General features: G+C 48.3%; 2 protein-coding genes across 4 annotated transcripts in view; both read right to left on the bottom strand.

The window, feature by feature from the left end:
* The window catches only part of Pgant2 (polypeptide N-acetylgalactosaminyltransferase 2), a 476,685-nt gene that overhangs the window by 344,522 nt on the left and 104,550 nt on the right, over positions 1–27,613 (bottom strand). The gene's annotated exons all lie outside the window — the stretch shown is intronic.
* Positions 10,561–12,204, bottom strand: LOC138366675 (skin secretory protein xP2-like). Its single transcript, XM_069327943.1, has 2 exons — positions 12,191–12,204; positions 10,561–11,965 (listed from the first exon to the last, which is right to left on the bottom strand). The coding sequence occupies exons 1-2, from the start codon at positions 12,202–12,204 to the stop codon at positions 10,561–10,563; spliced, it is 1,419 nt and encodes a 472-aa protein (XP_069184044.1).

Raw genomic sequence — 27,613 nt, 5'->3', positions numbered from 1 at the left:
CCTCACGTCGCTGGAAGACAGAAAAACTCAGGGAGACATGATCACTACATTCAAAATTCTCAGGGGAATTGACAGGGTAGACAAGGATGGATTATTTAACACGAGAGGTACGTGAACAAGGGGACACAGGTGGAAGCTGAGTACCCATACGAGCCACAGACATATGAGAAAGAATTTTGTCAGTGTCAGAGTAGTTAGTAAATGGAATGCACTAGGAAGTGATGTGGTGGAGGCTGACTCCATACACAGTTTCAAATGTAGATATGATAGAGCTCGAGAAGCTCAGGAATCTGTACACCAATAGATTGATGATTGCGTGACGGGACGAAAGAGCCGAAGTTCAACACCCGCAAGCACAACTAGGTGAGTACACACACCTACACATCGTGTCAGCTAGGAGGACAGCCCGCCTGCTCTCATATCTCAAACCATAGTTCACATTTACACGATCTCGTTTGCAGCAGGTCAGTGTTCAATCTCCACAGTGGCTGGACACCATTCCTTCCCTCCGTCCCACACCCAATTCCTTATCCTGACCCCTTCCCAGTGCGATATAGTCGTAATGGCTTGGCGCTTTCCTCTGATAGTTCCCTTCTCTCTTATCTCTTATTCTTCTAGTTGTCTGAAGTGATCCATTTCTCATCTCCTGTTGTGTGTTTGAGTCAGTGTTGTGTCTCCTCTACCTGGCTCTAGCACATGCTATCTGGAGATATCATTCACAACACAGATTTACACACAGAAATCACAACTGCGTGATGCATCAAATGAACAAATCCACAAGGGCCGTGACGAGGATTCGAACCTGCGTCGGAGAGCATTCCCAGACGCTGCCTTAATCGACTGAGCTACGACATGGTCAAAAGGAGTTGAAACCGAAGTTCTACTGAACTTAATGGATCCTGCAGCCTTTCCGAGGCACAAACCAGGGTTTTACTCAACTCCCCCATGCACTCGAGCTATGTCAATAGGCCGTTCTCCCTCTTCGCCCTTACTTCATTACACACAGAAATCACACAGGGTAGAATATAGTTGTGCATTAATTGGCTGTTGATTGCTGGTGTCGACTTCTTGATGTGTAGTGCCTCGCAGATATCAAGCCGCCTGCTATCGCTGTATCTATCGATGATTTCTGTGTTGTTTGTTAAGATTTCTCTGGTGATGGTCTGGTTGTGGGAAGAGATTATATGTTCCTTAATGGAGCCCTGTTGCTTATGCATCGTTAATCGCCTGGAAAGAGATGTTGTTGTCTTGCCTATATACTGAGTTCTTTGAGGCTTACAGTCCCCAAGTGGGCATTTGAAGGCATAGACGACATTGGTCTCTTTTAAAGCGTTCTGTTTTGTGTCTGGAGAGTTTCTCATGAGTAGGTTGGCTGAAGGAGGCATTTGAGCGGAATTCTATGTCGCGTTTCACTTACGAGATGGAGAAGGTTGGGAAGCTGCCCTTTCTAGATGTAACAGTCATGGAAAGGAGCGGAGGTTTCCACACTGCAGTCTACACTAAGGAAACAAACATAGGAATGTGCCTCAATGCCAACAGTGACTGCCCAGACAGGTACAAGAGGAGTGTTAACGCTTATGTCGACCGTGCTCTCAGCCACAGCTCAGGATGGAAGCAAGTCGATAAAGAACTCTGTAGGGTAAGGCAGGTCCTAGTCAACACCGGCTTCTCCAATGGTTTCGTTGAAGACATAAGAAGGAAGGTGAAACGCCATGCAACCTCTGAAGAGACAACACAACACCTATACCCCCTATTAGACTATTTTACAGGAACTTCTTTTCCACAGCTCATAAAACGAAGGAAAGGGTCCTGAAAGATATTGTTGATAGGAACGTTATCCCTACAGACAAAAATCAGAAGATACAATTGACGATTTACTATAAAACCAAAAAAAATGGCCAACCTACTCATGAGAAACTCTCCAGACACAAAGCAGAACGCTTTAAAAAAGACCAACGTCGTCTATGCCTTCAAATGCCCACTTGGGGACTGTAAGCCTCAAAGAACTCAGTATATAGGCAAGACAACAACATCTCTTTCCAGGCGATTAACAATGCACAAGCAACAGGGCTCCATTAAGGAACATATAATCTCTTCCCACAACCAGACCATCACCAGAGAAATCTTAACAAACAACACAGAAATCATCGATAGATACAGCGATAGCAGGCGGCTTGACATCTGCGAGGCACTACACATCAAGAAGTCAACACCAGCAATCAACAGCCAATTAATGCACAACTATATTCTACTCACTTCAAGACTCCGCACCAATATAGAAGCATCAAGAAATATGGGCCAATAGGCCCTCTGCAGTTACTTCCATTCTTCCCTTTAATTTACCCAATATATACCCATTGTTTCGTGTTCTGTCTTGTGTTGAAAGTTTTGTTCACCTCATAAAAACTGTTGTTTTGGATGAATGAACTTTCATATAAGATGAAAGCTGTTTAAAATTATAGCATAGAAGAACTGTGTTTAGTGTTTGCAGGTTATAGTTGTGTGTGTGTAAACTAAAGTCTTTGAAAATGTAATAAGTTATTACGAAACGCGTTCAAGCATCGCGTCAGACTAGAAATAAAAATGAATTTTGGAGAATTGATTTTTCAATTACCTTCGACAGTGAAAAGAAACATAAGAAATATTGAGAAAATTCGTGTTAGAATTATTAATCTTACTTTTTCGGTCATATTTATCAATAATATATGTTTAGAAGAAAGATTGCTACCAAAATATACTAATATATATATATATATATATATATATATATATATATTTATTATATATATATATATATATATATATATATATATATATATATATATATATATATATATATATATATATATATATATTATATATATATATATATTATATATATGTATATATATATATATACATATATATACATATATAAAGAGAAATTATTTCACATAGATATGTGTGATCTAAAGACCCAAATATAAATACAAACCAGCGCGGTAAACTTTATACCAGCAATTGTACGCATTAAAAATAACTTCACTTTGAAGATTTGGATAAAATTAATTTCCAGCACGGCTCTTAATAGCTGTGAAAATTTATCGATATCATTTGGGTCGGCACAGATTGGGACAATATTTGCAGGGTTATAGTAACGACCGCAGACCAATTGGACCCTGGGGAATGGTGATTGCCTTGGTGAGCCTGGGAAAGTGTAAGTGATCCTGGGAGAGTGGAGGTGATCCTGGGAGAGTGGAGGTGACCGTACTCACCTAATTGTACTCGCCTAATTGTGCTTGCGGGGGTTGAGCTTTGGCTCTTTGGTCCCGCCTCTCAACTGTCAATCAACTGGTGTACAGATTCCTGAGCCTACTGGGCTCTATCATATCTACATTTGAAACTGTGTATGGAGTCAGCCTCCACCACATCACTTCCTAGTGCATTCCATTTATTAACTACTCTGACACTGAAAAAATTCTTTCTAACGTCTCTGTGGCTCATCTGGGTACTAAGTTTCCACCTGTGTCCCCTTGTTCATGTCCCACCCGTGCTGAAGAGTTTGTCTTTGTCCACCCTGTCAATTCCCCTGAGAATTTTGTAGGTGGTTATCATGTCTCCCCTTACTCTTCTGTTTTCCAGGGATGTGAGGTTCAGCTCCTTTAGCCTTTCCTCGTAGCTCAATCCTCTCAGTTCCGGGACGAGCCTGGTGGCATACCGCTGAATCTTCTCTAACTTTGTCTTGTGTTTAACTAGGTATGGATTCCAGGCTGGAGCTGCATACTCCAGGATTGGTCTTACATAAGTGGTATACAGGGTTCTGAAAGATTCCTTACACAAGTTTCTGAAGGCAGTTCTTATGTTGGCCAGTCTAGCATATGCCGCTGATGATATTCTTTTGATGTGGGCCTCCGGGGACAGGTTCGGTGTGATAACCCCCAGATCCTTCTCTCTACTTGACTCTTGCAGGATTTCCCCTCCCAGATGATACTTTGTGTTCAGCCTCCTGCTCCCTTCGCCTAATTTCATCACCTTCATCACCGTGGGAGAGTGGAGGTGACCGTGGGAGAGTGGAGGTGACCGTGGGAGAGTGGAGGTGACCGTGGGAGAGTGGAGGTGACCGTGGGAGAGTGGAGGTGACCGTGGGAGAGTGGAGGTGACCGTGGGAGAGTGGAGGTGACCGTGGGAGAGTGGAGGTGACCGTGGGAGAGTGGAGGTGATCCTGGGAGAGTGGCGATTAGTGTATGTATTAGTGTATGTCACCATCAGGAATGATGGTGACATTGTGGTATGATGGATACACTGACATTATCAGTGTCACTGATAGTGACAGTGATCATGATGGTGACAGTGTGATCATGATGGTGACAGTGTGATAATGATGATGACACTAATAATGATGATAACATTGTCGTAATGATGATGACATTGTGGTAATGATGGTGACACTGAAATAATGATGGTGACACTGTGGTCCTGATGGTGACACTGTGGTCCTGATGGTGACACTGTGGTCCTGATGGTGACACTGTACTTACCTATATAGTGAGTAAGGGTAATTAAAGGGTTCATGCCCCGCCGACTAACCTTGTCGTTACTGTTGCGTTATAACTGAACTATTCTGACGCCAGAATACTTTGTTGACTCACGCCTTAAAATTATGGGTGGAGGTGGCTTCCACCGCTTCTTCTGTCAGTGCGTTCCCTTTGTTGACTCCCCGACCCTCCAAGTGGTTGGGCACCATTCCTTCCCTCAGTCCCATCCCAAATCCTTATCCTGACCCCTTCCAAGTGCTATATAGTCGTGTTGGCTTGGCGCTTTCCTCTGATAGTTCCTTCCTTCCTTCCACTTGCTGACCACCTGTGCAGGGTTCGAGTATTTCCCTACATCTCTCCGACACATTCGCCTGTCCAGGTTTTACCTGTGTCTTCTCGTCCTTATCTCTTCAATTTAAAGAGGGTTTTCCTCCTCAGTATCTTGCATGTTATGATCATATCCCCTCTGTTTCTTATATTCTCTAGAGTTGTGAGATTTAGTTCCATTAACCTATTCTGGTCGCTTAACCACCTTAGCTCTAGCATCATTCTTGTTACAATTATCTTGTTGCAATTTTGGTTTCGTGTTTCACAAGGTGCGAATTCTATGCTGGTGCTGCATATTTCAACACTGGTCTAACATATGTTGTGTAAATTGTCTTGATGTAGTCTTTATTTAGGTTTCTATTTTTCAAGAGGAAACTAGATTTATTCCTCCAAGGAGTGCCGGACCAACCGGGCTGTGGTGGGTATGTGGGCCTGCGGGCCGCTCCAAGCAACAGCCTGGTGGACCAAACTCTCACAAGTCGAGCCTGGCCTCGGGCCGGGCTTGGGGAGTAGATGAACTCCCAGAACCCCATCAACCAGGTATCAACCAGGTATCTATATGACGTTCTAATGTTTGACAGCATCCCACATGCTGCCGATGTTACCAAGTTTATGTGTGCCTCTGGAGATAATGTTGAAATTATATCCACACTTAAATCCATTTCTTTTTGAGACTCCTGTAGAAGCTTTTCAATCATGGTGCCTGACAGCTGAGTGGACAGCGCTTCGAATCCGTAGTCCTGAGGTTTCGATCCCCGGTGGAGGCGGAAACAAATGGGCTGAGTTTCTTTCACTCTAATGCCGCCTGTTACCTAGCAGTAAATAGGTACCTGGGAGTTAGACAGCTGCTACGGGCTGCTTCCTGGGGATGTGTAACAAAAGGGAGGCCTGGTCGAGGACCGGGCCGCGGGGACGTCAAGCCCCGAAATCATCTCAAGATAACCTCAAGATGGTGTATATTCATCTTATTCTCCTGCCTCCCTTCCCCATTTTCATTACCTTACACATGCTGGGACTGACTTCTAGCGTCCATGTGTTGGCCAACTCTTTGAGGTTGTTCAGCTCCTTCCGTACCTTCCTCCAGTCCTCTGTTTCTACAATCTTTGGGAGTTTGGAGCCATCTGACAACACTGTGATAATAGTGACACTGATATCAATTTGATAGTGAAACTGTGATAATGATAGTGAGAGTGTAACAATGAGAGACAATGATAGTGAGAGAGTAATAATGGTGGAGAGTGAAGAGTGGTGTAAGAGGTGGGACATAACAGGAGGGGGCAGGAGCCGTCCACTATAACATGTTAACTCTCCCACTGTTCACCTCAACTACCGGTGTTCTCTCAAGTTATACCAAGGCTTGTGTTAGCCTTACCCCCCCCCCCCCCCAAGCCTTCCCTCTCATCCTAAACCACACCCAACAATCCTCCTATCCTGCCCTCTCCTATGCCCTTCTCTCTTTGCCTCTCCTATCCACCTCTCTTCTTCTCTCTCCTCTCCATCTGTCTCCTCTCTTCCCTCTCTTCTCCACCTCTCTCCTCTCCCATCCATTCAACTCCCGCCTTCCCAACCATCTCCATCCCTTCCTCGCCCTAGCCTTCCCTCCTCTCTTCCATCCATCTTCGTCTTCTCCAACTATCTACTCTCCCAACCAAGCATCATATGCCATCCCTCCCTCATTCCTTCTCCCCCCCCCCGCCCTACTCAATGCCTTGACCTTTCCTCTCTCCCTTCGTTTCCCCCTTCCATTCCATCCACTCTCCCTCCTCCATCCTAACCTATCCCCCCTCCCTCCCATCTAATCCCCCCATCGTATCACCTTCCTCCTTTCCACCATCCCCTTTCTTCCCCTCCCCTCCTTCTGTCCCAACAAACTCCCTCCCACTTCAGCTTCTTCCTTCCTTCTCTTCCCCATCTTCCTCTTCTCCTTCGCTTATCAACTGTTCTATCTCCTACAGTTCTCCCCCCCCCCCCCGCCCTCTTCACTGTTCCAATAAAGCAGTCACTGTGGCCAGAACTTAAGCTTACAAGTTCCCAGCTAAGGTTTCTCCCAAGCTCGTCCTCTCTGGGGCCGGGTTCGGCTCCCGGGTCAAGCTGGTCCATATTATTACTTCTGTAATGTTCTTGTACTGACCTAGTTGTGCTTGCGGGGGGCGAGCTCTGGCTCTTTCGGCCCGCCTCTCAACTGTCAATCAATCAACTTCCCCCCCCCCACACACACACACACAGGAGCCCTGCTGGTAGCCTAGTGGATAGTGCGCAGGACTCTTAATTCTGTGGCGCGGGTTCGATTTCCGCATCAGGTAGAAACAAATGGGCAAAGTTTCTTTCACCCTGAATGCCGCTGTTACCTAGCAGTAAATAGGTACCTTGGAGTTAGTCAGCTGCCACGGGCTGCTTCCTGGGGTGTGTGTGTGTGTGTGTGTGTGTGTGTGTGTGTGTGTGTGTGTGTGTGTGTGTGTGTGTGTGTGTGTGTGTAGAAAAAAACAGTAGTTAGTAAATAGTTGATTGACAGTTGAGAGGCGGGCCGAAAGAGCAAAGCTCAACCCTCGCAAGCACAACTAGGTGAATACACACACACACACACACACACACACACACACACACACACACACAGACCCCCCCCCCTGGGTCTGGTAGCTGAGCGGACAGCGCGCGGGACTCGTAATCCTGTGGCCAGGGTTCGATTCCCGGCGCCGGCACAGACAAATGGGCAGAGTTTCACCCTGATACCCCTGTTACCTAGCAGTAAATAGGTACCTGGGAGTTAGACAGCTGTCACGGGCTGCTTCCTGGTGTGTGTGTGTGTGTGTGTGTGTGTGTGTGTGTGTGTGTGTGTGTGTGTGTGTGTGTGTGTGTGTGTGTGTGTGTGTGTGAAGAAAAAATAGTTAGTAGTTAGTAACAGTTGATTTATTGACAGTTGAGAGGTGGGCCGAAAGAGGAGAGCTCAACCCTTGCAAACACAACTAAGTGAATACACACACACACACACACACACACACACACACACACACACACACACACACACACACACACACACACACACACACACACAGGAAGTAGGTGAACAGGGGCACCAGGGTGAAAGAAACTGCCTATTTGTTTGCGCAATCGCCGGGGATCGATCCCCTGGCCCTAGGATTACGAATACCGAGCGCTGTCCACTCAGCCAGCAGGCCCCTACATTCTTGTGTACATGTGGATGTACACATATTAGTCCTGACGCACATCAACGCCGCACGGGTAAACTATTTCATGACCCCCAAATAAACAACTAGTGGAGGAAGCCATGTTACACGTCATGGGCGACACAACGCTGACCTCTGATGGTGGGACATGCAGACAGGTCAAGGGCGCGGTGGCTGGAGCTGCAAGCAGCGTGGCACTAGCACAGCTGTTTATGGCACACTGTCTTAGGACCAGTCAAGAGCGACAGCCTAGGGGACCACCTCCTCCTTGATGACATGTCTGGTGTCATGGCAAGAGGACAGCAACAACTAACTCAGTTCTTCAACTGGGCCAACACAGTCCATGGGAACTTATTAACATTTACGTTGGAGGTACATGAACAATTCCCTTTCTAGACACGAGTGTATACAGAGACGAACGGGATAGGACTGTGCAGACAACGGTCCACTACAAACCTACTAATCTACACTCGTATCTACTCTACTCATGGAGTCACCCACTCTCCCTCACAACGTCACTCCCGTACTAGCTGGACACACGGCTAAAAATAATCATCAGCAACGAGCAGGAACTACAGGAGCCCCTAGAAAGCCTTTGGACATTTTTCAGAAGTAGAGGAGGACAGCCATATGTTATACTAGCAGCAGCGACGATGGTCCTGGGTATAATATTCTACTGTACACGGGACGGAGACGCGGACGGAGACGTGACGCTCATGAGAGTGATCTTACCTCTCCACTATTCCCCAGGAATTACAGGTCCTCTACAACACAATATAAGAGATCTGTGGGACTGGCCTAAAACCATATACGGAGAACATCCCGCATGGCCTGTCTTTCCACACAGGCCACCAATGTTAACATGATAGAAGGACTAAAGTACCACCTGGTTAGAGCAAGCTTTCCATATTGGTGCAGCTCTTTCATCGACGCTTCCATCCGCCGAGGGGACGTCAGCTGAGTTGCAATCCATCCAGAGACTATGTACGGGTTAAGAAGGCCCTTTGATAAAACTATGTACGGGTTAAGAAGGTCCCATTGATAAAACTATGTACGGGTTAAGGAGGTCCCTTTGATAAAACTATGTACGGGTTAAGGAGGTCCCTTTGATAAAACTATGTGCGGGTTAAGGAGGCCCGTCATTTAAAACATTAGAAACTTACCCAGTTTATACCCAATGTTTCGTGTTCCATTATGTGTTGATACATCAAATACCCTGTAATATCCCCTATGGTATACTGCTTCATTCGTCCATATGTGCGCTTTCATCATGCCACTTTAAATCTTCGTTTCCTTTCTACGTCGGTGGTTAAGGAGGTTCTTCGTTTAAAGGAAAATTCTCCCTCCGATTGACCAAGATCTGGAAAGTCTTTAAGAATTAATTTGGACATGTAACGCCTAATTACCTTGAAATGACAGCAGTTTAGACGAGGAACGGCTAACAGGCCGGTGATTACACCCATTACCTATAGCATGTCGGCCCCATTACCGGACACCGTTATGGCGTCTCTCACCAGACACAGCAGGAGCAGGAGCAGGGGTAGGAGCAGGAGCAGGAGCAGGGGTAGGAGCAGGGGTAGAAGCAGGGGGTAGGAGCAGGGGGTAGGAGCAGGGGTAGGAGCAGGGGTAGGAGCAGGGGGTAGGAGCAGGGGGTAGGAGCAGGGGGTAGGAGCAGGGGTAGGAGCAGGGGGTAGGAGCAGGGGTAGGAGCAGGAGCAGGGGTAGGAGCAGGAGCAGGGGTAGGAGCAGGAGCAGGGGTAGGAGCAGAGGGTAGGAGCAGGAGCAGGGGTAGGAGCAGGGGTAGAAGCAGGGGTAGGAGTAGGAACAGGGGCAGGGGTAGGAGTAGGAGCAGGGGTAGGAGCAGGGGGTAGGAGCAGGAGCAGGGGTAGGAGCAGGGGGTAGGAGCAGGGGGTAGGAGCAGGGGGGTAGGAGCAGGAGCAGGGGGTAGGAGCAGGGGTAGGAGCAGGGGTAGGAGCAGGGGTAGGAGCAGGAGCAGGGGTAGGAGCAGGGGTAGGAGTAGGAGCAGGGGTAGGAGCAGGGGTAGGAGTAGGAGCAGGGGTAGGAGCAGGAGCAGGGGTAGGAGCAGGGGGTAGGAGCAGGCGCAGGAGTAGGAGCAGGGGTAGGAGCAGGGGTAGGAGCAGGGGTAGGAGCAGGGGTAGGAGCAGGGGTAGGAGCAGGGGCAGGGGTAGGAGCAGGAGCAGGGGTAGGAGCAGGAGCAGGGGTAGGAGCAGGAGCAGGAGCAGGGGTAGGAGTAGGAGAAGGGGGTAGGAGCAGGAGCAGGGGTAGGAGCAGGGGTAGGAGCAGGAGCAGGGGTAGGAGCAGGAGCAGGGGTAGGAGCAGGAGCAGGGGTAGGAGCAGGAGCAGGAGTAGGAACAGGAGTAGGAGCAGGGGTAGGAGCAGGGGTAGGAGCAGGGGTAGGAGCAGGGGGTAGGAGCAGAGGGTAGGAGCAGGGGGTAGGAGCAGGGGGTAGGAGCAGGAGCAGGGGTAGGAGCAGGGGTAGGAGCAGGGGGTAGGAGCAGGGGGTAGGAGCAGGGGTTAGGAGCAGGGGTTAGGAGCAGGGGGTAGAAGCAGGGGGTAGAAGCAGGAGTAGGAGCAGGGGTAGGAGCAGGAGCAGGGGTAGGAGCAGGGGTAGGAGCAGGAGCAGGGGTAGGAGCAGGGGTAGGAGCAGGAGCAGGGGTAGGGGTAGGAGCAGGGGTAGGGGTAGGAGCAGGAGCAGGGGTAGGGGTAGGAGTAGGAGCAAGGGTAGGAGCAGGGGTAGGAGCAGGAGCAGGGGTAGGAGTAGGAGCAGGAGCAGGAGAAGGAGCAGGGGTAGGAGCAGGAGCAGGGGTAGGAGCAGGAGCAGGGGTAGGAGCAGGAGCAGGGGGTAGGAGCAGGGGTAGGAGCAGGGGTAGGAGCAGGGGTAGGAGCAGGGGTAGGAGCAGGGGTAGGTGTAGGAGCAGGAGCAGGGGTAGGTGTAGGAGCAGGAGCAGGGGTAGGGGTAGGAGCAGGAGCAGGGGTAGGAGTAGGAGCAGGAGCAGGGGTAGGAGTAGGAGCAGGGGTAGGAGCAGGAGCAGGGGTAGGAGCAGGAGCAGGGGTAGGAGTAGGGGTAGGAGTAGGAGCAGGAGCAGGGGAAGGAGCAGGGGTAGGAGCAGGAGCAGGGGTAGGAGCAGGAGCAGGGGTAGGAGCAGGAGCAGGGGTAGGAGCAGGAGCAGGGGTAGGAGCAGGAGCAGGGGTAGGAGTAGGGGTAGGAGTAGGAGCAGGAGCAGGGGAAGGAGCAGGGGTAGGAGTAGGAGCAGGAGCAGGGGTAGGAGTAGGAGCAGGGGTAGGAGTAGGAGCAGGAGCAGGGGTAGGAGTAGGAGCAGGGGTAGGAGCAGGAGCAGGGGTAGGAGCAGGAGCAGGGGTAGGAGTAGGGGTAGGAGTAGGAGCAGGAGCAGGGGAAGGAGCAGGGGTAGGAGCAGGAGCAGGGGTAGGAGCAGGAGCAGGGGTAGGAGCAGGGGTAGGAGCAGGGGTAGGAGTAAGAGCAGGAGCAGGGGTAGGAGTAGGAGTAGAAGCAGGAGCAGGGGTATGAGCAGGGGTAGGGGTAGGAGCAGGAGCAGGGGTAGGAGCAGGGGCAGGGGTAGGAGTAGGAGCAGGGGGTAGGAGCAGGGGGTAGGAGCAGGGGGTAGGAGCAGGGGGTAGGAGCAGGGGGTAGGAGCAGGAGCAGGGGTAGGAGTAGTGGGTAGGAGCAGGGGCAGGGGTAGGAGCAGGAGCAGGGGCAGGGGCAGGGGTAGGAGCAGGGGTAGGAGCAGGGGTAGGAGCAGGGGAAGAAGCAGGAGCAGGAGGAAATGGACGAAGAGATAGGGCAAACAGCAAGAGAAGGAAGGAGAGCAGGAAAGGAAGGAAAAGGAAGGGTAGACGCAAATAAATAAGGATGAGGAAGGAGAGGAGAAGAGACAGGAGGAACAGGAGAAAGAAGAGGAGGCTAAGCAGGAAGATGAGCAAGGGAAGAAAATGAACGAGTAACAGGAGCAGGTAAAGGAGTCATAGGAGAAGAGGAGAAGGAATAAGAGGACACGAATACGCCACGACCAAAACAAAGGAGCAGCGTGCAGTATAAGGTGCGGTGGGTGAGGTACTGTGTGTCCCCACTCAACCCGTCCTCCTGTAGTGAGTACTTACACTACAGTAACTCTCTGCTCCCAAGTACCAATATGTAGTCATGCTCTGCCAGTACACCACTTTTTGGTACTATTAATTTGTACTACGAGACCCTCTAGACCAGCCTCTATACGAGCGCCTGTAGACCAGCCTCTCTATACGAACCCCTCTAGACGAGCCCCTCTATAGGAACGCCTCTAGACGAGCCCGTACCCACAGGGAGCGGGGGAGGTGGTCCAGACTGGGAGTCTGGAGGGTCACGACGCGGGAACATGACGCTACAGTGATGGTAACTCAGCAGACAAAATATATGAAACCAGAACCAAGAAAAGCAGTAAAATAAAGGAGGGAAGGTTGAGCAGAGGGCGGTGGACCGATCAATAAGATGTCAATAATGAAGACCCAGGTACCAAGAGCAAGACGCAGCAGCCACCAGCGACGCTCTCAAGTCAAAGATAGACGCACGACGCTCTCAAGTCAAAGACAGACGCACGACGCTCTCAAGACAAAGACAGACGCACGACGCTCTCAAGACAAAGACAGACGCACGACGCTCTCAAGTCAAAGACAGACGCACGACGCTCTCAAGTCAAAGACAGACGCACGACGCTCTCAAGGCAAAGACAGACGCACGACGCTCTCAAGGCAAAGACAGACGCACGACGCTCTCAAGGCAAAGACAGACGCACGACGCTCTCAAGGCAAAGACAGACGCACGACGCTCTCAAGTCAAAGACAGACGCACGACGCTCTCAAGGCAAAGACAGACGCACGACGCTCTCAAGGCAAAGACAGACGCACGACGCTCTCAAGGCAAAGACAGACGCACGACGCTCTCAAGTCAAAGACAGACGCACGACGCTCTCAAGTCAAAGACAGACGCACGACGCTCTCAAGACAAAGACAGACGCACGACGCTCTCAAGTCAAAGACAGACGCACGACGCTCTCAAGGCAAAGACAGACGCACGACGCTCTCAAGGCAAAGACAGACGCACGACGCTCTCAAGGCAAAGACAGACGCACGACGCTCTCAAGGCAAAGACAGACGCACGACGCTCTCAAGTCAAAGACAGACGCACGACGCTCTCAAGTCAAAGACAGGCGCACGATGCTCTCAAGTCAAAGACAGACGCACGACGCTCTCAAGTCAAAGACAGACGCACGACGCTCTCAAGTCAAAGACAGACGCACGACGCTCTCAAGACAAAGACAGACGCACGACGCTCTCAAGTCAAAAACAGACGCACGACGCTCTCAAGACAAAGACAGACGCACGACGCTCTCAAGTCAAAGACAGACGCACGACGCTCTCAAGTCAAAGACAGGCGCACGATGCTCTCAAGTCAAAGACAGACGCACGACGCTCTCAAGTCAAAGATAGACGCACGACGCTCAAGTCAAAGACAGACGCACGACGCTCTCAAGTCAAAGATAGACGCACGACGCTCAAGTCAAAGACAGACGCACGACGCTCTCAAGTCAAAGACAGGCGCACGACGCTCCGGAGGTCACGAGTTCTGATCAGCTGGTAATGGTTCAAGTAAATTCTCACCAGAGACGTAAGAGGTGTTTAATGTCACTCTTTTCACCGCCAACTGCATGACATATGCCGGGACAAGAATGCCTGTGTGGCAGGCATTGCTGCCACCATGTTGAGAACCCTTTATTGCTCGACATGTTTCAAGATGTAAGAATGATTATCCTTTCTTGACTACGTCTCCCAGACCCTTCTCTACCCCCTCACCCAGACCCTTCTCTACCCCCCCCTCACCCAGACCCTTCTCTACCCCCCCCTCACCCAGACCCTTCTCTACCCCCCCCCCTCACCCAGACCCTTCTCTACCCCCCCCTCACCCAGACCCTTCTCTACCCCCCCCCTCACCCAGACCCTTCTCTACCCCCCCCCCTCACCCAGACCCTTCTCTACCCCCCCCCTCACACAGACCCTTCTCTACCCCCCCCTCACCCAGACCCTTCTCTACCCCCCCCTCACCCAGACCCTTCTCTACCCCCCCTCACCCAGACCCTTCTCTACCCCCCCTCACCCAGACCCTTCTCTACTCCCTCACCCAGACCCTTCTCCACCCCCTCACCCAGACCCTTCTCCACCCCATCACCCAGACCCTTCTCTACCCCCTCACCCAGACCCTTCACCTCCTCACCCAGACCCTTCACCTCCTCACCCAGACCCTTCTCCACCCCCTCACCCAGACCCTCCTCTACCCCCTCACCCAGACCCTTCTCCACCCCCTCACCCAGACCCTCCTCTACCCCCTCACCCAGACCCTTCTCTACCCCCTCACCCAGACCCTTCTCAACCCCCTCACCCAGACCCTTCTCAACCCCCTCACCCAGACCCTTCTCTACCCCCCCTCACCCAGACCCTTCTCTACCCCCTCACCCAGACCCTCCTCTACCCCCTCACCCAGACCCTTCTCTACCCCCCTCACCCAGACCCTTCTCTACCCCCTCACCCAGACCCTTCTCTACCCCCTCACCCAGACCCTTCTCTACCCCCTCACACCTCCCGCATCGCCTCCCAAACACTGAGGCATCCGGCCTTGACCAGTCCGGTTTTGCATAATTATTGTTCACCGGCCACTATCCGTCCGCCCCACGCTATTTCAGTATTTACACTTCCCCACTCCCCCCCTCTTTCATCCTCCCCCCTCCCCCTCTCTTTCATCCTGCCCCTCCCCTGCCTTCTCTGTCCCCCCCCCCTGCTCCGCCCCTACCTGCTGGGCAGGCATCAACGCTTCGGCCAAACTACGATGCCCTATACGACTGCCAAGATGTTTACGTGTGATAAATATTGGCAGTGAAAGATGACTGTTGTGTGGTGTGTATTTACTATTTGTGCCTGCAGGATCGAGCTCCTAGCTCTTGGTCCCCGCCTTTCTAACCGTCGGTTGTCTAATGTATTGACTTCCGACCTATTTTTCGCTCATATCTACATGAATTCATCTTGCATGCAAGTACCGTGGGAATTCGGGATGGAAACAGCAGTTGAGGAGAGAAATTACAGAATTTGCAGCATGAGTGAGGGACATTGTGTGGACCACAACGTGAGGGTGGCCAAGACGGCCACAGGTATAAATAACCTGGAGAAATTAAAAACTGAGAATGTTTGCAAATTCTATGCACAAGGCATCTGCAAATATGGGTAGAATGGCGAAAAATCATCTTTTCTACATCCTCGAAAATGCAGGAACATATTAGCGAGAGGTACATGCAGTTTTGGAACAGAGTGCAGATACTTCCACCCTAAACTATGTAAATTTTCAGTTAATGAAAACAAAGTTACAATCTTCAGTGCCCGCAATTCCACGTGAGAGGTACACACCGTTATATTCGGCAAGATCAATATGATACTACTGGAATTTTTTTAGAGAAAGGCAGAAACAGAGTAGAACATATAAGAGAGAGGAACAGGCAGATAGAACGACTGCAGGAGTACAGAGAGGGAGGGAGATATCCACAAGACTGGAATACAAGCCCTCAACAAGCACACAGGAACTACACCACACAACACCCACACTACACCTGTACTACCAACACTGGACGAACCACTACGATAACAACACACCCTGGACCTGGGTGGAGAGAGGGGGGGGGGGGAGCTACCAAAGTCTACCAGAAGTGACACGCAATAAGGAAAATCATTCATATTTGCAAACATACAAGGCCTGAGTTCTTAAATGGCCTTCTAATAGAATCAAACTCAATATTTGGTGCATTTACAGAAACCCACACGAGAGACTATATTGATAGTGAAATCTGGGTCCCAAATTATAATCTATATAGATGTGACGGAGTAATTAGGTCAAGTGGAGGAGTAGGTCTGTATATTAAAGAGGAACTGGCATGCACACAGCTCCTGAACTCCACCAATGAGGTGGTAAAGGTACTTGGAATCAAGGTAGAAAATATAAATCTAATTATTATTCCAATATACAAACCGCCAGATGCAACAGTTGAGGAATTCACTGAGCAGATCCCCACAATAGAGAATATCCTTGATAACCCAGCAAACCCAGTACCAGATATTATCTTCCTTGGAGACTTCAATCTACCCAGTTTAAAATGGAGAATAGTAACCAATAACATTATTGCAGGAAATTAACCTGGAAATAACCAACCACAAAGGCACTACGGGCTCACCATAGCCCGTGTTATCTGGAACTTTTTGTTTCAGGTAGCGAATCTTTAACAACAACAACAACAACAACCAACTACAGGTCAGAGAACTACTGAGATTCTCGTTCAATCAGCAGATTACAGAACCAACCAGGAACGAGAACACGCTGGACCTGATATTCACGAACAATGATGAGCTAATCAGAGACATTACTGTCTCAGACACTACGTACTCGGACCACAAGATCATTGAAGTGCAAACTAACATTAATAACGGTAGTAGGCCCAAGAGAAACAACAAGCGAGAAAGGTTATTCAGTAAATACAATTTTAATAATAAATAGATAGACTGGGAGAAAATAAACAGGGAACTTACAAACACTCAATGGGAAACTGTTCTAAGTAATAAAAAGCATATGAAGTATGTCTGAAACATGTTCCGTTGAGGAAAGCCAGAAAGCCAAAGTCCAACGTAGAAAGAGATGACACTACAAAAGACGAAAAAATAACGGAAATGCTGAAGCAGACACGACTTTCCGTACAAAGAAGAAATAATTTAAACAGAAATTGAAGAAATCAAACAGAGCCTGAAGCATTCATATCAGATTGAAGATAGGCAACTAGAACAGAAAGCAATTCAAGAAATAAAGAAAACATTTCTTCACAGGCAAAATCAAAATAAAAAAAAACACTGCCAATATTGGACGTATTCGTACAAGTGAAGGTTCATACACGGAGGATGACAAAGAAATTAGTGAAATCCTAAAAAAGCAGTTTGAGGACATGTTTAGCACTCCAATAAACAGCATGAAAGTGGAAGATCCAGACAACTTCCTTATGCGTGATATCCAAACTCCTGTAAATATAACTATATCAACACGAGCGTGGCAGATTTTGAATGGGAAATTGATTACATGCTCATGCACTCAGCCCTGGGTCCAGACTCATAGAATTCAATATTTATAAAGAAATGCAAAGTGCCGGTAGCACAGGCACTCAGCATAGTGTGGAGGAAGAGCTTAGACACGGGGGAGATACCAGATACGCTTAAAGCAGCAGACATAGCCCCTCTACACAAGGGAGGGAGCAAAGCATTGGCAAAGAATTATAGACCAGTTGCACTAACGTCCCACATAATAAAAGTGTTTGAGAGAGAGATCAGGAGTCAGGTCACTAGTGTCATGGGGACCAATGACCTCCACAACCCAGGCCAACATGGATTTAGAGCGGGAAGATCATGCCTCTCACAGCTTTACGACAAAATTATTGAATTAAAATGATAAAATTGACCATTACGACAAAATCACCGAGGCATTAGAAGAAAAACAGAATGCAGGTGTGGTATACACGGACTTTACAAAGGCATTCGATAAATGTGACCATGGAGTGATAGCACACAAAGTGAGGTCATTGGGAATAACTGGTAAAATAGGACGCTGGATACTCAGTTTTCTGTCGAACAGAACACAGAGTAAAAGTCAACCATATAAAATAAAGTCCAAGCGCAGTTAAAAGCTCTGTACCTCAAGGTATAATCCTTGCACCACTGCTTTTCTTTATTCTCATATCAGATATAGACTTAAATACAAGTCACAGCTTCGTATCATCCTTTGCAGATGACACAAAAATCAGCATGAAAATTACCTCTGTTGAATACATCGAAAACTTCAAGTAAATATTAATAAAGTTTTCGACTGGGCAGCAGAAAATAACACGATGTTTAACATTGATAAATTCCAGGTACTCAGGTACGGTAAAAACGAGGACCTTAAACATAATACAGGGTACAAAACACAATCAAATCTGCCCATAGTAGGAAAACAGCATTTGAAGGATCTAGGAATAATGATGTCTGACGACCTAACATTTAAGGAGCATAACCAAGCAAATATTGCGTCAGCCAGAAAAATGATAGGATGGATTACGAGAACTTTCAAATCCAGGGATCCCATCACATTGGCTGTACTCTTCAAATCACTTGTGCTGTCCCGTCATGAGTACTGCTCAGTACTCACTTCCCCCTTCAGAGCAGGAGAGATTGCTGAAATAGAGGGAATACAGAGAACATATACGGCATGCGTAGACGCGATAAAGCACCTAAATTATTGGGATCGTCTCAAAGCTCTCCAAATGTACTCACTAGAAAGGAGACGAGAGAGATATCAAATAATATACACGTGGAAAATACTGGAGGGCCAAGTACCAAATCAAAACAGTAAAATAACAACATACTGGAGTGAACGATATGGAAGAAAATGCAGAATAGAACCAGTGAAGAGCAGAGGTGCCATAGGCACAATCAGAGAACACTGTATAAACATCAGAGGTCCGCGGTTGTTCAACATCCTCCCGGCGAGCATAAGAAATATTGCCGGATCAACCGTGGACATCTTCAAGAGAAAACTTGAAAGTTTTCTTCAAGGAGTGCCGGACCAACTGGGATGTGATGGGTATGTGGGCCTGCGGGCCGCTCCAAGCAACAGCCTGGTGGACCAAACTCTCACTAGTCAAGCCTGGCCTCGGGCCGGGCTTGGGGAGTAGAAGAACTCCCAGAAACCCATCAAGCAGGAGAGATAGAGGCTAAGAGACATTAGCAATATGTGAAGTATAATGAGCCACACATCATTGGAGTTAGTAAAGCACTTTTTTGTTATATATTGTGTCCTTAAAGGTTCCCTCACTTTACACCCGCAAGACAACGTAAACTTGAGGGCTGTAAGATGTTAATCCCGTGTTTACAGTCTGTTCACTTGGGACAGTTAAGTCCCAGCTGTGTCTGGGTACAAGTGACAGGATGAACAACCCAGCGAATTTCCTTCCTATTGAGGGCTGTTGTACATGCTGCTATAGCGGTGTGTCCACTCACAGTAGTTTTTTGTTTATTTTAGTTAATTTATTGTGCACCCCATACCCATCCTGTGGACAGTAGTGGAAAGGGTCACAGGGGCACATAATGGGCTCAGGGACTGAACCCCACAATTCATTTAACTAAGCAAGTTACAATCTTGATGAGCTAGTTACAAAATTCAATGCACATCGTCACGTCAACAATGGGTTCGAGACCGACCACAAGTACAGTTTCTAAATTAATTAAGCAACTGACATATGTGGAGAGCTAGTGTCACAATTGATATGTTTATCCTACACACCGCCCCCCCCCCCCATCCAGTGGGCAGCGGTGGATAGGTTACAATCACTTAGTTACTACCTACAGTTACCAAACTGGGGATATTTGGCTGAGATTTCTGGTAGCAGATCATTTTGAATGAAATATTTACACATCTCTGGAACATTTGTTGTATAATTGTCTCTGAATTCATGTATCTTTTCGCACTCCATCACAGAGAATCGCGTGCTATCCCATCGCGTCCTTGGCGTTAAGTCCCCTCCAGTGTTCATGAAGTCCTTTATCTATGCTTGTAATGCTGTGATGTCTAGTTTGGCTCATTTGGGATATATAAATGTTATATATGATAAGCGTTTCATTCCTGAGGAGTAAGAAGACAACTTGCACATCAATACCTTCACAACAGCATACTGGGTTGCTTTATTGACTAAATGGTATCTTGGATTTTAACATTATCATTCTTTCTTGTCTATCTGGGGCCAGATTCACCAAGCAGTTACGCAAGTACTTACGAACGTATACATCTTTCCTCAATCTTTGACGGCTTTGGCTACATTTATTAAACAGTTTACAAGCATGAAAACTTCCCAATCAACTGTTATTATTGTTATAAACAGCCTCCTGGTGCTTTTGAGCTCATTAGCTGTTGAATAATTGTAAAGAAAGCTGCCAAAGAATGAGAACAGATGTACAGGTTCGTAAGTGCTTGCGTAACTGCTTCGTGAATCTGACCCTTTTGTGACGTCTTAGGTTTTGCCAGATGGGAAACCTTATACCATCAAGTTGTCGTAAGTGTTTCCTGTAACAGTTCACCTCTGTGTTACCTTTGTTGTAAAAGGTGGATCTTGTACTCACCAAGCTGTGCTTGATGGAGTTGAGCTCTGACTCTTTGGTCCCGCCTCTCAACTGTTAATCAACTGGTGTACATATTCCTGAGCCTACTGGGCTCATAGACTTCTGCTTGAGACCTTGTGTGTTCCACTGAGCTATTGTAGTAAGTGCGCGCTCTGTCCTGTCTGCATCTTCTCCGATGTCATGATTGCATCTTGCATATCTTCTGGTGCCATCGTAGTTGTTGCTCGTTGTACCATCTGTTGCACTGCTTCTTGCGGAACTCGGTAATGGACACATACCCCCTGCCATATACTTGCCGCATGTGGCAGGTACCCCAGCATACCCCCTGCCACATACACCACCGATGGTGGCGTATGTGGCAGGGGTCCTGTTGATGTTGTTGTTGTGGTTCATGGAGGTTGTACCGGTGGTGGGAGAGGCTGTGTGTCTGGGTTTGTATTTGTGAAGTGTTCTGGTTGTAATGCTCTAGAGTTGCACTCATTGTTTCTTGTGGTACTCTCTCGTGTGGTTGTTGCAGCCTGTTGCTTTGTCTTGCTTTCCAGTTGGGTTATATTATTCAGTATTGGCTTGTCTGCTCCTTGTCTGCTAGAAGTAATTAGTACCAATAATGTCTAGTTCGGTGCTGCCAATTTAAGCTATCATTGTCAGTTTTTGTTTTGGCGTGATGTTGCTCAGTTCGCTCCCATGACCCTGTGTTCGTGAGTGTTCGTATGTGGCTGACGATGGCTTGGTCGCGGGTTCGTGTCGCCTCGCAGCCCCAGTGGAGTTTCTCATTGTTATTTACCATGTTAATGTGAGTTTGTTTGTGTAGCGGGAACAGTGTTGTCGACGGTGTGTGTGGGGGTGTCGTGCTGGGGGAGGTTATCCTGGTGTGTGTAGCGGGAACAGTGTTGTCGACGGTGTGTCTGGGGGTGTCGTGCTGGGGGAGGTTATCCATGTGTGTGTAGCGGGTACAGTGTTGTCGACGGTGTGTCTGGGGGTGTCGTGCTGGGGGAGGTTATCCATGTGTGTGTAGCGGGTACAGTGTTGTCGACGGTGTGTCTGGGGGTGTCGTGCTGGGGGAGGTTATCCATGTGTGTGTAGCGGGTACAGTGTTGTCGACGGTGTGTCTGGGGGTGTCGTGCTGGGGGAGGTTATCCATGTGTGTGTAGCGGGTACAGTGTTGTCGACGGTGTCTGGGGGTGTCGTGCTGGGGGAGGTTATCCATGTGTGTGTAGCGGGTACAGTGTTGTCGACGGTGTGTGTGGGGGTGTCGTGCTGGGGGAGGTTATCCATGTGTGTGTAGCGGGAACAGTGTTGTCGACGGTGTGTCTGGGGGTGTCGTGCTGGGGGAGGTTATCCATGTGTGTGTAGCGGGTACAGTGTTGTCGACGGTGTGTGTGGGGGTGTCGTGCTGGGGGAGGTTATCCATGTGTGTGTAGCGGGAACAGTGTTGTCGACGGTGTGTGTGGGGGTGTCGTGCTGGGGGAGGTTATCCATGTGTGTGTAGCGGGAACAGTGTTGTCGACGGTGTGTCTGGGGGTGTCGTGCTGGGGGAGGTTATCCATGTCAGGCTTGCTGGGTTCCCTCGTATATATATTACAGTTTTTTCAAGTCTTTCCCTCTGAAGTCTGTTTTTCAGTCGGGCCAGTCTTGTTCCATACATAATGGTCTTGTGAGCGGTTCGCGTATGAGACATGTACCACCCTAGTGTTAAACTTTTGTCCATGCTTTGTGACGTCGGGTCTGGGCCACACTCCACATTTTTCTGTGAGGGATGCATGCGGCCTTCACCTGCCTGAGCCTGTGCCACTTGAAGCACTAGACAGGTTCCCCGATGAACACCTGATATCTGAACCTTACCCACTGTACTACCTTGACTCATAGTGGGATTCCCTCTTCCACTGGAGGATTACATCGTTGCAGGGGGCACCATTCTGTCCTATTGTGCGACTCGTGGCTGGCATAACTGGCCGGGATTTTTCTACTGCACTCAGAGGCTGGTCCACAGTGTACCACGGCCGGATTGTCTTTGTTTCCATCCTTTTATTGTCGAGTGTGTGTGTGTGTGTGTGTGTGTGTGTGTGTGTGTGTGTGTGTGTGTGAGAGAGAGAGAGAGAGAGAGAGAGAGAGAGAGAGAGAGAGAGAGAGAGAGAGAGAGAGAGAGAGAGAGAGAGAGAGAGAGAGAGAGAGAGAGAGAGAGAGAGTGTACGCGCGCGCGTATTCACCTATTTGTGCTTGCAGGGATTGAGCTCTGCTCTTTCGGCCCGCCTCTCAACTGTCAATCAACTGTTACTAACTACTATTATTTTTTCACACACACACACACACACACACACACACACACACACACACACACACACACACACACACACACACCAGGAAGCAGCCAGTAACAGCTGTCTAACTTCCAGATACCTATTGACTGCTAGGTAACAGGGGCATCAGGGTGAAATACATTCTGCCCATTTTGTTTCTCGCCGGCGCCGGGAAACGAACCCGGGCCATAGGATTACATGTCCAGTGTGCTATCCACACAGCCACCGGCGCCCTATCCCCAGTAGGTAGGACGGCGTGTGTGTAATGTGTGTATGTGTACTCGCCTAGTTGTACTCACCTAATTGTGTTTGCGGGGGTTGAGCTCTGGCTCTTTGGTCCCGCCTCTCAACTGTCAATCAACAGGTGTACAGATTCCTGAGCCTATTGGGCTCTATCATATCTACATTTGAATCTGTGTATGGAGTCAGCCTCCACCACATCACTTCCTAGTGCATTCCATTTACTAACTACTCTGACACTGAAAAAGTTCTTTCTAATGTCTCTGTGGTTCATTTGGGTACCCAGTCTCCACCTGTGTCCCCTTGTGCGTGTTCCACCCGTGCTAAATAGTTTGTTTTTGTTCACCCTGTTAATTCCCCTCCTAAGTTAATAGGAGGTTATCATGTCTCCCCCTTACTCTCCTGTCTGTCAGGGACGTGAGGCTTAGCTCCCATAGCCTTTCCTCGTAGCTCATCTCTCTCATTTCTGGGACTAGTCTGATGGCATACCTCTGAATCTTCTCTAACTTTGTCTTGTGTTTAACTTGGTATGAACTCCAGGCCTCGCTGCTAGGGGCTGCATATTCCAGGATTGGTTTGACGTAAGTGGTATACAGAGTCCTGAACGATTCCTTACACAAGTTTCTAAAGGCAGTTCTTATGTTGGCCAATCTAGCATATGCCGCTGATGATATCCTTTTGATGTTGTAACGGGGGATAAGGGAACTATCAGGGGGAAAGCGCCAAGTCATTACGACTATATAGCATTGGGAAGGGGTCAGGATAAGGATTTGGGATGGGACGGAGGGAACGAGTGCTGCCCAACCACTTGGACGGTCGGGAATTGAACGCTGACCTGCATGAAGCGAGACCGTCGCTCTATCGTTCAGCCCAAGTGGTTGGGCAAGGGGGGGGGGGGAAGGAAAGGAACGTAAAGTAAAGGAAGGAGAAAGGGAGGGAAGGGAAGAGAAGGGACAAACATAGATAGGTTGAGGGGGAACTCGTCCGTCTGGCAACAGAAAACGAGAGGCGTACGGGAAGAGTGGAGGTAAGAGGAATGAAGGAAGGAGGAGGGGGAAGGAAGGAGTAGGAATGAGTAGGGAGAGTATAGGAGTGGACTGATTGTTGTTCTATCAATGATATTATACTGTACTGATGTTAATTTTACTTTACATATTCTAATATAAGCTGCCACCACCTGTCTCCCTCACAAACTAAATCTTAATTCCACATAAACAATACGACAGGAACACTGCTTAATTTAGTTATGTCTCACTTGTTCATCTAGTTATTTCTAGCCTTAACTCTTACTTGAGGGGACATTGATTCAAAAAGAGGACTTGAACAAAACTCAAGCTTGTTATTCTACACAGACATTTATTGAATCAAGTTATTTTCAAATTATGTCAATTTCCAGCAATTGATATTTAACACTTTGACATCCTATTATTAATACAATATTGACCAAATTGAAAGGGGGGGGGGCGTGTATGGATCACCTACTCCATACACGCCCCCACCATACATGGCTAAATGGTTCAGACTCCACTAGCTCGTCACCACTATGACACACGTCTGGCTTAAGTCAATGCATAACTGAACTCTCACCGTCTCAACTCAGACTGATGCACCCTGAGAGTGTCTGGCTGTCACCCGTCAGGGTGTGGAAGCTGGCTGGTAACCTTCTCACTGTGCAAGGCGGTCGCTAACTGCATCTACCAGCCACCCCCAATGTGGGGAAGCTGGGTATTCTTCATGCCCTAATAAGGACTGGGACAGGCCAAGCTAGCCCTTACCAACCTAAGTACTACCATGTCAGCAGATTGAAGCTAGTCAACACCTCCCTCGTACCTTCTCGCTCCTCACCAACACGCGCACACACACCCACAATTACAACTCACAATTATATGTGAAAGAGTGCAAAATACTAGCACTGTTATATATTCCCCTATCTCCCCCAAAATGAAGCTTTTTGTAGTGGGATCCAATCAAGATTGAATCACTCGAAAACTTCATTTAGTGGAGACAAAATAAAAAGTAAGAATAAACGTATCAACAAGGTGCATAAAAAAATACAAGAAAATACATCCTATCTAAAGAAAATTAAAATAGTGTGACAAATCCCTAGCTAAAATATTTCAGTTCAATTTTCACTGGGTCTATTTTTTTTAAACAAATGTTTTTCAATATTTTTCAGTATCTTAAAATGTCTTTTAAAAGTCTCTGAAGATGTGGCACCGGGAAACACGATTTGCAGGCAGGATTGATGGTCGTAGCAATGCTTCCCGAATTATCAATTTCCGGATGCTGCTCCTTCAGGCGCCACCACAACGCTGGTAGCCGGGGTCAGAGCCAAGAGCCTACTAGGTGCACTATACCGCTTACTCGGCAACCCCCGTCACGTCAGGGTCACCCCACACCGAGCATCTACTGGCCAGCGTTTTTGGGGTCCTGGCGCGACCATTGGGGCGGCAATTTTCACTCCTAAACTACAGACCCGCGCTGCTCTTCCAGCGACGTCCTACTGCCCACATCCCTCGACGGAGTCTTCAGTCTGCACTGTCACGCTGTCTCACACACGGCCACAAGATGTTGTGTCTGCCGGCAAGTGGCAGCCAATGAAGGCAACCGGGCTGGTCTAGACACAGCGTCCTTGCGTGTAGTGCTCCCAACACCAAGCACCAGACTAAGTGCCAAGTGTGAGCAGCATCTTGGGCCCCGCTAGTGACCAATGACCATCACTAGGGGCCGGGCGCCAACCGTCACAGGCTGGTCGTATACGGTGGCCCATGCATCTTCTTCCTTCTCTCTTCTCTCTTCTTCCTTCTCTCTTCTTTCTTCTTCCTTCTCTCTTCTTACTTCTCTTCTTTCTTCTTACTTCTCTCTCCTTTCTTCTTCCTTCTCTCTTCTTACTTCTCTTCTTTCTTCTTACTTCTCTCTCCTTTCTTCTTCCTTCTCTCTTCTTTCTTCTTCCTTCTCTCTTCTTTCTTCTTCCTTCTCTCTTCTTTCTTCTTCCTTCTTTCTTTCTTCTTCCTTCTCTCTTCTTTCTTCTTCCTTCTCTCTTCTTTCTTCTTCCTTCTCTCCTTTCTTCTTCCTTCTCTCCTTTCTTCTTCCTTCTTTCTTCTTCCTTCTCTCTTCTTTCTTCCTCCTCTCTTCTTTCTTCTTCCTTCTTTCTCGATCATCCAGTGGGGTCATCAACAAGACAACCTGGGGTCCAATGGGGTCGCCTGGAGTTGGTAACCGGTAACAAGGGGTCCATTGGGGGTCGTCTAAATAATGACAGACAACCAGAGTCGACCGTAGTCAGCTTGGGGTCCACTGGAGGTTGCCGTGCGACGATGACAGGCAACATGGGGTCCACTGGGGTCCGTTGTTGATGGACCGATGGTAATGGACCGGACTGGGGTCGTTGTTGTTCTTCCGCAACCAGTGGGGTCGTCGACAGAACAACCTGGGGACCGCTGGGGTCCTGATCGTAGTGGGACATCGTCCCACATCCTCACCAACACGCACGCACACACACACACAATTACAACTCACAATTATACGTGAAAGAGTGCAAAATACTAGCACTGTTATAATGTTAGATTCTGGAGACAGGTTCGGTATATCAACCCCAGATCTTACTCTTTATTTGACTCTTGAAGGATATCACCTCCCAGATGGTACCTTGTGTTCAGCCTCCTGCTCCCTTCGCCTAATATCATTACTTTGCACTTTCCCGAGTTAAACTTTAGTAGCCATTTTCTAGACCATTCCACCAGTTTGTCCAGGTCGTCCTATAGTCTGTCTATCTTCATCTGTCTTTATTCTTCTCATAATTTTTGTATCATCAGCAAAAATTGAGAAAAATGAGTCTATACCCTCTGGAAGATTGCTTACATATATCAGAAACAGAATGGGTCCAAATACAGAGCCCTATGGGACCCCGCTGGTGACATCTCGCCACTCTGATGTCTTCCCCTCACAGTTACTCGCTGTTTCCTGTTGCTTCGATACTCCCTTATCCACTGGAGCACCTTACCTTTTACTCCTGTCTGTTTCTCCAACTTTTGTAACAGCTTTTTATGGGGTACTGTCTCAAAGGCTTTCTGACAGTCCAAGAAAATGCAGTCTGCCCATCCTTCTCTTTCTTGCCTAATTTTTGTCACTTGGTCATAGAATTCTATTAAGCCTGTGAGGCATGACTTGCCATCCCTGAACCCATGTTGGTGGTGTGTTAGAAAGCTCTTTTCCTCACGATATTCTCCATCATCTTGCATGGTATACAAGTTAAGGAAACTGGCCTGTAGTTCAGTGCCTCTCATCCGTCACCCTTTTTGTATATTGGGACTACATTAGCCGTCTTCCAGCTTTTCGGTAGGTCTCCTGTTTCCAGTGACCTATTATACACCATAGAGAGTGGCACACTTAGTGCTTCTGCGCCCTCTTTTAGTATCCACGGTGAGATTCTATCAACCCCAACAGCCTTGTGTGTGTGTGTGTGTTGGGTGAGGAGGGACTACCACCAATATCCTGTGGCGGGAGGATCACCCCTCCCACCCCCCCCCCCACACACACACACAAAAACACACACACATTAGAAATAGTTTTTTATTGTTAGAGTAGTTAACAAGTAGAATGACTAGAAGTAGAATAACACTAGGCTGTGATGTGGTGGAGGCAGACTCCACATACAAAGTTTCAAATGTAGATATAAAAGCCGGATAGACTCAGAACCTGTAAACTAGTTGATTGACATTCGAGAGGCAGGACCAAGCACAATTAGGCGAATACAACTAGGTGAATACACACACACTCGCACACAAAAGGCTGTTGACCTGATCACCCAGAAT

This window comes from Procambarus clarkii, chromosome 20 (assembly GCF_040958095.1).
Source record: "Procambarus clarkii isolate CNS0578487 chromosome 20, FALCON_Pclarkii_2.0, whole genome shotgun sequence".
NCBI classification, from domain to species: Eukaryota; Metazoa; Arthropoda; class Malacostraca; order Decapoda; family Cambaridae; genus Procambarus; species Procambarus clarkii.
This window is presented reverse-complemented; position numbering and strand designations above follow the sequence as displayed.